Here is a 12,029-nt window from a genome sequence, read left to right on the forward strand (position 1 = left end):
CAATAAAAAAAATTCTATGTATTTGTCTGTCTCAGCACACATTCTTAATCCTTCCTAGCTATCCATCACAACTAAGATTTATAGTGGCCAGTTACCACAACCAGCATTGTTCGTCTGTAGTCTTAGGTTACTGTACATTTTAAAAACATTGAGTTTGACATTCACTATATACTCAGAACATGAAAAAGCCTCCTTGCAGGATTGAAACACGTCTTTGTAGATGGCAGATTCTCTCACACCAGAAGCAACTTGAAGCATGCAACTAAACAAACTGCACGCTCAGTTCGCTTCTGATATGATAAATACTATGTACTCAGAAAGCTTTATTTTAGCCTGGCTGGTAAACATAACTGCATAATGTATGCATTTCTGAGGTTTAACTCACATATTCAACTTCCTGCACCTCACCAGAACTATTCATTAATCATCACACACATACATGCTTACACGATTCAGCTATTTGTCTAGGAAAAAAGCAATGGTGTATGTGTGATTAAGAGAACATGAGATTATGGATCATCCTGTAGTTGTACTGAAAACTGCTGTCTCAAAGTACTGACACAAACAACTAATATACAGCAATAGTTCTACTGCTAAGAAGAATCAGCCAGCTTTATCTAGATGTTAGACTTACCAATAAAAGTTCATTTATACAGAGGCAACAGCACAAACAAAGCAAGTCTTGTAAAGATGTAGAAATGTCAGTACAAGCAAACTGAAAGATCTGCACTATTTGGACACAGCATGTTTAGACTTCATATTCTACATATAAGTGGTATGAACAGATCTCGAAAGGACAGTAAGGACTATTGCAAGAGTTTATATCAGGATAGAAAAAGTAGAGTCTATGGGCTATATGGCTTCCAAATCCCTTTTCTGTGGCTGCCCTTCAATACTAAGAATCCACTCCTAACAAATTAGTAAGTTGGTTTACTACCAAAATTTGGCAGCAAATAATTAAGAAAATAATGATCAGTATCATTACATAAGATGCAGTCTTGAAGGCAAGAACTGATTCTTGATATGCAGTGTAAAAAGGTGTTTAGATCAAATCATACAATCAAACACATGTCTGACCACTCCAAATATATTACCTTAGACAATATAAAATTCACCGTCATATTTTCCATCCATCTGTCATAGCAGCTACATGTAAATACTGTCATGATGTGGCTTATTTTTCCAGACAATTTAAAAGTAACTTGCAAAATTTCTTTATTATATTCTACACATTAGTTTTCAGTTGTTTTATTATATACAGAAATATAATTTTAAATATAAAAATCTAATAAGGTATAATCAAGTCCATTTATATTTGTATAAAGTGAAAGGTAGTCTGGATTTACCTTTCTCTTCATAAAATGATACAAAAATAAAATTCTGATAATTACGGTTCTGATTTAAAGTTTTAGAAGGCTACTTGTTTTGCTAATTCAATGAAACTGTAGAGACATCACTACCATGTGTAGCACCACTAAATATTTCCATGGAAAGAGAAAGATTATGTAAAAGTCCACCATTGTATAAATTATTTCCATGACTTCAAGGGGGGGAAAAGAATTTGCCTTCAGCCAAATAGTCAGCAGATGGCTAACAATAGACAATACTTGAAAGAGTATGGGACTGGAAAGATTTTCTGTTCTTACTACTATAATGTCTGTAGCCCAATCCTACTTTAGCAGTGAGCTCAAATACGACTTATGTATCAACACAAGATCATAGTCTTAGTAGAATTCTAGATGATTAAATGAAGTCTACAGCAGTTCATCTCGGAATATCAACATACTTCAATACCATGATCTAAAGTTGTGAAACAATCTCCATCAAAACTCGGGAAGGCTCATTTATGTGCCCCCTTTCTTCCATGCCTATTAATGTATCAAAATGAGGATTTCAGAATGCTATTACCCCCCCCCCCCTCAAAAAAAAAAAAAAAGAGCTCAGAATACCTAGGCCTGGTTATTGTTAAAATGTGTAACTGGAAGAATATGTTTACATCCTATCATAGCTTTCAGCTACTTCTGTTACTCGAGCTTGCTGTAGAAACATGAAGTATATAGGGAACTGAATGTTCATTTGACACAGCAATTTTAAAGCTGAAGTATTTCAAACAATGTATCTGTCATTTAAATAATTCTTTGGAATCCAAAATAAAACTCCCAATAGCATTCCTGATAAATCAAGTTTTTGTCTCATAACTACAAAACAGTATAACAAAATGATCTTTTCAAGCACTTATGCTGTGAAACAAACTATTATATTAATACTGATTTTAAAGGAGGAAAAGTATTGGCATTGCAAATCTTGGAACACCTAATAATTTCCATGGTTTAAGGAGAATATCCTGTAACCAAATCAGCAATTGTGTTTTTATCCATTCCAAGAACTGACCTCATAGATAGTTTGATTAAAAAAATAATGGGAACAAGTGGAACTGCTGTAGAATTTCAGGAAACCTCCTTTGAGGGGAATGTTGTGCAACTTGCTGTTAGACTGACAGAGAGCTAAAAGGGAGGAAAACTACACTATTAATAATGTTTTGGCAGTCTGAACTCCCAGAATGTTGCAACTTTAGTGCAAAGACACAATGCTCTTTTATAATAAGGCTGAAAAATAAAACAGAAACTAATTCAATCATAAGACGATTAGGATATTTGATTTCTAACGTTGACAAGTTCAACAAACATGAAAACAGGTAGCAATACTCAAACTTTAAACCAAAACCTCATTGCTGGCTTCCAACCCCAATAAATATACTTCAAAAATATCTTCCTGTTTTAAAAGTGCAAAATTCCACAACCCTATCTGCCTGTCTGCACTCACATATTTTTTGTGGTAAACGCAACAGAGCAGGTATGCACACATACACAAGGATACATTTCTGGACTGGTTTCCTCAAAAATTGATATTCTTGGTTTCAGAAGGAAACAAATTATGTATTAAATATGTTGAATTTGTTTTAACACCGCAAACAACTACACCTAGCATGTTTTTTGCTAGAGTATTGTGATGCAGTATTAAAATCATTCCATCTTCCCATTTAAAAGGCAGCTGACAGTTGTTAATATTATGCTCACAGGTGTCACTAAAATGAGTTAGCCTTTTAATTTTAGGTTTTATTAAGGTGCTAGGAAATATCTGATCTTTCCACGAGTCTGTTAAATATTTGCTGCCTGTGCTCCATTGTTAAGCAATATCCAATAGCATTTTCAGTTTCCTGAATTCTTTTAAGGAATCGGCACCCATCCCGTGCAAGTTCTTCCCAGGGTCCTTTACGATCTTCCTCACTACTTATATAATACTCAACAACTTCTTCAAGGAAGGTCACCTATGAGACACAAAAGGAAACCAAATGATTAACATATTTACTTAACACCAAGTTTATGAAATATATCCAACACCAAGCAATTAAGATCCCAATACAGTTTAAAGACATTAAAAGTAATAATTAGAAGTATATATAAGCGCCTGTGAGGCCACCACACACTAAAGAAACCATCCCTCCCCAAAACAATATTGAACAAAGGTGTCCTCAATTCTTTATGCACAGTAGAGTATAATAAACATTTTACTATTACTTGAGGAGTGCCCACTTCCACTTAATACACTATTGTTATTACTTCAAGTGTGTAACTCTTTTCATATAAAAACATGGCACAGGGACATGCTAGTTACATCAGCCTGTTTGTCTGTGCTATCTCCTTTCTTGCTTTTTACATCATTCTAAGGTATCCTCCTGAGCTTCATTAACAGATCATGTAACACTGTGTATATATTGCATAGCTTTCTTTGTTCGTTTACTGTATATCTCTAGAAAGAAATGGACAATCGAAATTTCTAGAGAAAATAATGTTTACAGATAAGGTAATGCTGAAGTGTGTACTTTTGTAACTCCAAAGATTTTTCAAGACATAAATTTACTATCTTAAGCTTGTTCAATCAATGTACATTTAGACCAATACAAAACACTAACTACCTGTGAACTGGTCAGAAGAATTGCTAAGATATTGCAGTTCTAAATAGAAAGGTTTAAGCTGATGCAGAACAGCTATAATACTCTGCAAATTTGTCAGTTAGGAGTACTGCTTGGAATCTTCATGTTGTTTCCAAACTATGGTGACCCTCTAATTTCCAATTTAGTGTTGCATAAATGGTGGAGGTGGAAGAAGAGACCAGATATCTGAACAAATCCTTACATAAGAGCAGTGGATCCCCGGATGTTTTGTCTTCAACGTCCAGAAATCATAACAGCTGGTAAACTGGCTGGTATTTCTGGGAGTTGTAGTCCAACACACCTGGGGACCCACTGGTTGAGAACCACTGCATTCAAGCAAAGTTATAGAATTGAAACTTTTGTCCCAGAAAAAGCTGAAAGTACCAAAGTACCAAAGGGCAAATGATAAATCATGTAGCCTGCTTCTGATTAATTAGCTCTTTAAATAAAAGCAACAAGTAGATATCACGTAATGATAGGATGGATGGGAATATGTTTTGGTTTTGCCAAGTTCTAGCATTACGTTTTTTTCATTCAAATGGATATCTCACATCCAAACATCTTTGCAGGATGCGCTAGAAATTGGAAGCATTCAAGTATTGGCTGTCATCATAATCAACATCACAGTGTTGGAAACGTTATCCTGGTTCGATCCCTGATTACATATGAAAAAGTTATTTCCTTTTTGGGACAATTAAGTAGCTAAGCACTTGACATAAAATAACTGATCAGACCACACATCTTATCATATGTATACAAAAACATTAGCTTCTCTTCTATGAATAGCCATTCTGCAGGCCTACTAAGCAGGACAGAGTTACTGTTATTCAGTGCTTGCAGACTGACATATGAACATATACAAATCCTACCTTTTTCTTCGTCTTGCACTTTTCTCTAGAAAGAATGTCATACTTCACAGTCTCTGTAGCTTCAGAATTGCTCTTATCAAGCAAATGCACCTGACAGCTGAACAAGATGCTACTTTGAGAGCCTGGTGGCCCTTTCAAGTCACATCTCCCTTTCTTTTCCACAGTCTGAAATTGTGCCGTGAAATTGAAAGGGTTATAGGGATCCTCCAGGTTACAAAAGGAGTTCCACAATTTCAAGTTTGCCGATTCGTCTATGCTGCCGCACTCCCATTCCTCGTCCTCACAAGAACTTTCTGTCCATGAGGAAGAGTCCTCTGCTGCCACCTCTACCTCAGGCGGCTCTGAGATAGGCCTAGTCTCCGGTGCAGTAGTTTGAATTGGGGCAGTAAAGTTTCCAAGGTCGTAAGGATCCAAGCTGCAAAAAGAGTTCCACAAGTGAAGGCTTTCCCCATCCTGGCTGGAGATATCAGAATCTGAGAGGGATCCTTCACTATCAAACCCATCATCTTCTTCCTCCACCCCATCCCAAAGTTGTTCTTCCTCCTCCTCCTCCTCCTCCTCCTCGCTACAAGCGCCCCCCAAGATGTAATCGATGAGTTTGTTGCTACAGGCAGGCCGGGCCTCAACAGGTAGATCTTGTTCTATATCAGAATCTTCATCATCGCAGCTGGACTCGACCTCAGCTGATCCCTCCCGGCAGGGACTCCCTCCAACAGGGTCTTCCTGCGATTCCTGGCAACACTCCCCCGCTCTGGCAGCGTTTGTATCACAAGGATCCGGCTGTGTCGTTATCTCCTCGACCTCCAAACTATGATAGCCGAAGTCGGGATCTGGCGAGTCGAGAGCGGCGGGAGGGCCCTTCACATGCACCCGCTCCAAGAGGCTGGGGAACTTGGAGCGCAGGCGGGAAGCCTCGTCTAGTTCCTCCCAGGAGGCCGTCAAGGAGCCAGGCACCGAGCTCTTGTCGAAGGAGGCGGAGGAGACCATGCGCAGCTCGTGGTGGGCGGCCAAGAGGGGGGCCAGGCCGGGCGCCTCCCATCCGGGCACCGAGGTCTGGGCCTCGGCCTGGAGCCAGAAAAGAGGAACTGCCGGGCTGGGCAGGAGGCGCTGCAGCAGCTGCAAGAAGAGCCTCAGCAGGGAAAACGGGGCCTCGCCGGGCTGAGGAGGAGGCGGCGAGGGCGGCGTACAAGGCCCCAAGCCAGGGCACGCCGGCTCCGGCTCCCTCCTCCTCGACTCCATTCCCACCTTTTCTAGCCCTGTGGTCGCTTCTCCCAGCCTGGAAGGTGTCGCGGATTCCGAAAGACGCCGTAGCTTCCCTTCAGGCAGGGCCGGGCCATCTTTTTTCTTCCCAGTCAGACCTTAGAAAGGCCGCTTCGAGGCTGTTGAGGAAAGAGGAACAAAATGGCGGCGCGGCAGGGAAAGACGTTGGGCTGAGAGACCCCGCGCGCCCCTCTTTACGTACTCACGCACGCACGCGCTCCCTTTGGTCGAGCCGGCAGGGGAGAGAGTGAGCCAGAAAAAGAAAGCTTTGACGCCAGTGACCCATCCGGGCAATCTAGGCGGCAGGCGACGGGTCGTAATTGGTTCTCTACTCACGCAGAGTCCCGCCTCTGGCCTCTGATTGACGTTTGGAGAGGAGCTAGCGCCACAGCCCAGCGATTGCATCAGCCACTTCGTTTCAACAGTGAAAGAGAATGTGACATACAGAGGGGTCCCCCACCCGAACCCCCTCATGTGTACTCTCTTTTAATAATTCTGGGATTTTTTTATACCCCCCATATCTTTAATAGTATTATTTTAATTTCACGGAAGTTTCAACGTGTTGTCGAAGGCTTAATGTCCGGAATAATTAAGTTGCTGTGAGTTTCCCGGGCTCTCTAGCCATGTTCCAGATGCATTCTCTCCTGACGTTTCTATGGCAGGTATCCTCAGAAGTTGTGAGGTCTGTTGGAAACTAGTCAGATGGGGTTTATATATCTGTGGAATGTCCAGGGTGGGAGAAATAACTATTTATCTGTTTGAGGCAGGTGTGAATGTTGCAATTAGCCACCTTGATCAGCATTGAATGGCCTTGCAGCTTCAAAGCCTGGCTGGTTGCTGCCTGGGTGTCCTTTGTTGGGAGGTGTTAGCTGGTCCTGATTTATTCTTGTCTGGAATTCCCGTCCTGATTTTAGAGTTTGTTTTAACACTGGTAGCCAGATTTTTTTATGGTTTCCTCCTTTCTGTTGAAATTGTCCACATGCTTGTGGATTTCAGTAGCTTCTCTGTGTAGTCTGACATGGTGGTTGGATTCCCCCAGGCAGGAAGCAGCCAGGCTTTGAAGCTGCCAGGCTATTCAGTGCTAATCAAGCTGACCAATTGAAGCATTCACACTTTCCTCAGGCAGACAAGAGCTCTTCTCCCACCCTGAACATTTCACAAATATGTAAACCCTACATCTATGGCAGGCATCCTCAGAGGTTTGAGGTGTAGGAAACTAGGCAAGAGGGGTTTATTTATCTGTGGGAGGTCCAGGGCAGGGCATTCCACATGTCTCCCATTCTGAACATTCCACAGTTGCCTAGTTTTCAACATACCTCACAACCTCTGAGGATGCCTGCCATAGATGTGGGCGAAACGTCAGGGGAGAATACTTCTGGAACATGTTCATACAGTTTGGAAGCTCACAGCAACTCAATATACAGAGACTTTTATGCCAGTTATTGTGATTATGGTCAAGATCCTGCAAGGCAGACTCTAGCAATACATGGAGTGAGAGTTGCCAGATGTCCAAGCTGGGTTTAGAAAAGGCAGAGGAACGAGAGACCAAATTGCCAATATCCACTGGATAATGGAGGAAGCCAGGGAGTTTCAGAAAAACATCTACTTCTGCTTTATTGACTATTCTAAAGCCTTTGACTGTGTGGATCATAATAAACTATGGCATGTTCTTGGTGGTATGGGGATACCAAGTCACCTTGTCTGTCTCCTGAGAAATCTGTATAAAGACCAAGTAGCCACAGTAAGAACAGATCAGGGAACAACAGACTGGTTCAAGATTGGGAAAGGAGTGCGGCAGGGCTGCATACTTTCACCCTCCCTATTCAACTTGTACGCAGAACAAATCATGCGACATGCGGGGCTTGAGGAATCCAAGGCCGGAGTTAAAATTGCTGGAAGAAACCTTAGGTATGCAGATGATACCACTCTGATGGCCAAAAGTGAGGAAGAGCTGAGGAGCCTTATCACCAAGGTGAAAGAAGAAAGTGCAAAACCTGGGTTGCAGTTAAACATCAAGAAAACCAAAATTATGGCAACCAGACTGATTGACAACTGGCAAATAGAGGGAGAAAACATGGAGACAGTGACAGACTTTATATTTCTAGGTGCGAAGATCACTGCAGATGCAGACTGTAGCCAGGAAATCAGAAGACGTTTACTTCTTGGGAGGAGAGCAATGGCCAACCTTGACAAAATAGTGAAGAGCAGAGACATCACACTGGTAATGAAGGTCCGCATAGTCAAAGCAATGGTATTCCCCATAGTAACCTATGGTTGCGAGAGCTGGACCATAAGGAAGGCTGAGTGAAGGAAGATAGATGCTTTTGAACTTTGATGTTGGAGGAAAATCCTGAGAGTGCCTTGGACCACAAGAAGATCCAACCAGTCCATCCTCCAGGAAATAATGCCCAGCTGCTCACTGGAGGGAAGGATATTAGAGGCAAAGCTGAAGTATTTTGGCCACATCATGAGGAGACAGGAAAGCTTGGAGAAGAGAATGATGCTGGGGAAAATGGAAGGAAAAAGGAAGAGAGGCCGACGAAGGGCAAGATGGATGGACAGTATCCTTGAAGTGACTGGCTTGACCTTGAAGGAACTGGGGGCGGTGACGGCCGACAGGGAGCTCTGGCGTGGACTGGTCCATGAGGTCACGAAGAGTCGGAGACGAATAAAAGACTGAGCAGCAGCAGCAACCAGCAACACTGGTGCCATCAGCATAACTCCTTGCTTCACAGGAGTTTGCAATCCCACCACTATGGAAAGTTACTCAAAGAATCATAGAGTAAGAAGAAACCACATGGGCTATCCAGTCCAGCCCCCTGCCATGCAGGAAAAGCACGAAGTATCACCAATAGATGGCCATCCAGCCTGTTTTAGAGTCTCCAAGGAAGGAGCTTCCATCACACTCCGAGGCAGAGAGTTCCACTGCTGAACAGCGGATGGTCTGGAAGTTCTTTCTAATGTTCAGATGGGATCTCCTTTCCTGTATTTTGTAACTCTGGAGGACAATGAAGAAGAAAGCTTCCACAAACTGCCCAGTCCAAGCAAGGCACATTGATTTGGTCTTCACCTTTTAATCTGAAGGGTGTAATGGTTTGAGCACTGGAGCACTAGAGTCCAGGCTTTGAATCCTTTGCTCAGCCATGAACCCTAGTGGGTGACACTCTCTCAGCCTCAGAGGAAGGCAAAGGCAAACCTCTTCTGAATAAATTTTGCCATGAAAACCCTGTGGCAGCTTTGCCTTAGGATCGCCAGAGATCTGAAACATGTAACAAACTTTGCAAAACATTTGAACTGCAGCCCCCCAGAATTCCTCAGTCCAAAAAAGTAACCTTCCCAAATTCTGACAGAAGGAACAAATGCTCCAAAGGCCTGCTTCTCGTTCACCAGCTTTAGAAGCAAGTGCTATCGTTGTGGCTGAGCTGTCTGTCCAGCCTTTATGAAAGCAAAAGGAAAGTGCTGGGTGGAAAATCCACTTTTCTTGTGGGCAGCACAAAGGTGAGGCTGTTCTGCAAACAGTGATAAGATAGTGATAAAGGCCAGTTTACATAAGGGGAGCCAAATAAGGCAAGCTGGCCTTGTCTCACTGTTAACTACCGAATAACTGCTTCAGTGGAAGAGGGCAAAGGTCCTTCTAACTCCACATACATCCCTCTAACTCATGCTTGGACAAACTTTGGCCCGCCAGGTGTTTTGGACTTCAGCTCCCACAATTCCTAACAGCTGGTCCAAGGTACACCAGGAAGGCGATACAAGAAGGCTCTGACTAAGACTTCTTCCTTGCTGGTAGAGAAATGTATTATGATCATGGTGGGAAACCTGCAGCTCCTAAATTGGTGGGCTCCACATCAGTCCCAAACAGCATAAGATTAAGGATGAAGAAAGTTCAGAATGACACAACCTTTTCAACTTTTCTATTTAAGGCTGCCATACTCTCTATTTCTTTTGGTGTAAACTTAGTGTTGTTTATGTCCACATTAAGATGCATGTGAATGTATGCATGTGCAATGCAGTCAAGTCACCTGTCAGTTTATGGTGACCACATAAATTACATAGGGCTTTCTTAGGTGAGGAATGCCCGGAGGTGGTTTTGTCAGTTCCTTCCTCTGAAATGTTGTTGTGTGCTTTCCAAATGTTTCCGACTCACAGCAACTTATCATGGGGTTTTCTGTGACAGGAAAGTGACTTGCCCAAGGTCACCTAGTGGGTTTCATGGCTGAGCGCTGAATTGAACCCTGGTCTCCACAGAGCCCAACATGTAAACCACTACATCATGTAGCTCTCCCCTTTGAAATAGTGATTGAAATATATCAGCTTCCTGTGAAATGTAGCTTACAGCACCTGGCATTCATTGGCAGTTTCCCATCCAAGTGAAACAAGAGATGACCCTCCTTAGATTCAACATTCAAGGCGGCCTCTGGTGCTTTTAGGCTGTTTAGAACTTTCCATATAATCGTACAGAGGCTTAAATTCTGCAGTTGTAACCACAAGCTAATCTTTTCAGTGGGCACTGTATCTGTTCTTTTACCAACACCTAGAAAACAGGCTGGGCTCAACTTTAAATATTTTTGTACAACATCTAATATAAGAGAATTATGAAGCCTCCAGATGGTTTTGATTGCAACTATCCCAACATTTCTTACAATTAGATATTTGGGGTAGAACTGATGGGAATTGTATTCCAGCGCAATCTTGAGTGTCACATTTCCTAGTCTAATAAAAAGGTAATAAAATAGATATTTTAAAGACACTTCACTTGTACCAAGTTTATAACTTTCACTTATAATCAAGAAGCATTTTCTTCATGGAAGTAAACAACAATTTCATGGATAATATGCCTTCTTGCAAATAAGTGGGCTGAGGGATGAAGGTAAAACAACTTTGTCCTGCTTGTATCATGTTTATTTTCACTGTTGCTCATGGAGACCTATCTTTTCTCTGCAGGCAGCAGCTGGACTTGCCTCTTGGTGGCTCATCTTATCAGACTTCACATATGTTGTCATACATAGATGCTTTTATGCATATTTTTGTCAGGCTAGTGGATAGGTTTATACTGAATGAGGAGTAAGTGTTCAACTAATTATTTCAAGGAATGAGAAAAATATACATGCACATATGGACACCCACATGCACATTGTTTATAAACATAATACATTAAAAGGTCAGATTTGCAAAGAATCTTTTCCTTTCAGTGTATTTATCCTTTAAAAATCCTTTGTAAAATCTACATGTTGTGTTGAAACTATGCTTCCATTAAAACGTAGCTAAGGCACTTATAGCACAAACTTATACATGTCTACTGCAGCAACACATAGACCCAAGAGAGCTCATTTTTGGTAAACATGTATGAATTACACTGTGAAAGTGTACTATATGCTTTCTTAAACTTTTCCTCATGTCAGCATTTTTCTTACCATATTACCTATAGTAAGCCGTTTTCTTTTTCCCAGGGCAAACTTCAACTTCCTAAACCCATTCCTATTTGTTTTCTTCTTAAAATATCGCCTTGTATCTTGTCATCATCCTATGAATGGTGCTGCTTTCTGTTTATGTTGACACTCATAAGGGCAATTAGAAAATTTCATCCAATTATTGTAATGTTGGCATCCGGCTTATATAGATCACAGGATGACACATATACACAGTAGCAGCAATGCAATTTGAAATATTCAGGAATAGAAAATGTCTGAAAAAGATCTGGTTCTGATATTATAGAAAATGTTTACTACACGTGACTTCAGAACAATGACTTTTAGTTATATTATGAAGAAATAGCTGTGTTAAGTCTCTTGCAGCATAATGTTACAATTATCATTGTGTGATTTTGTCCTGGCTGGAGTCTTTGCCCCAAGCAAAGTATGTGTTAGGTAGAAATTAAACAGGTACTTGTGTATAGAAAATGTCTT

At 41.5% G+C, this 12,029-nt stretch overlaps 1 protein-coding gene across 1 annotated transcript; it reads right to left on the bottom strand.

The window, feature by feature from the left end:
• Nucleotides 1–594: 594 nt before the first annotated feature.
• Nucleotides 595–6,409, bottom strand: ppp1r15b (protein phosphatase 1 regulatory subunit 15B). The gene is made up of 2 exons (XM_003220365.3): nucleotides 4,864–6,409; nucleotides 595–3,328 (listed from the first exon to the last, which is right to left on the bottom strand). Exons 1-2 carry the CDS (start codon nucleotides 6,100–6,102, stop codon nucleotides 3,128–3,130), a joined length of 1,440 nt encoding a protein of 479 aa, XP_003220413.3. The 5' UTR covers nucleotides 6,103–6,409; the 3' UTR covers nucleotides 595–3,127.
• Nucleotides 6,410–12,029: the final 5,620 nt, after the last annotated feature.

The sequence above is a fragment of the Anolis carolinensis genome, chromosome 4, assembly GCF_035594765.1.
Source record: "Anolis carolinensis isolate JA03-04 chromosome 4, rAnoCar3.1.pri, whole genome shotgun sequence".
Classification (NCBI taxonomy): domain Eukaryota; kingdom Metazoa; phylum Chordata; class Lepidosauria; order Squamata; family Dactyloidae; genus Anolis; species Anolis carolinensis.

Coding starts and splice junctions, on each gene's coding strand:
- ppp1r15b (XM_003220365.3), bottom strand. CDS start 6,102: ATGGAGTCGAGGAGGAGGGAGCCGGAGCCGGCGTGCCCTGGCTTGGGG. Junction 3,329..4,863: donor AGTGCAAGACGAAGAAAAAG/GTAGGATTTGTA, acceptor TGTGTCTCATAG/GTGACCTTCCTTGAAGAAGT.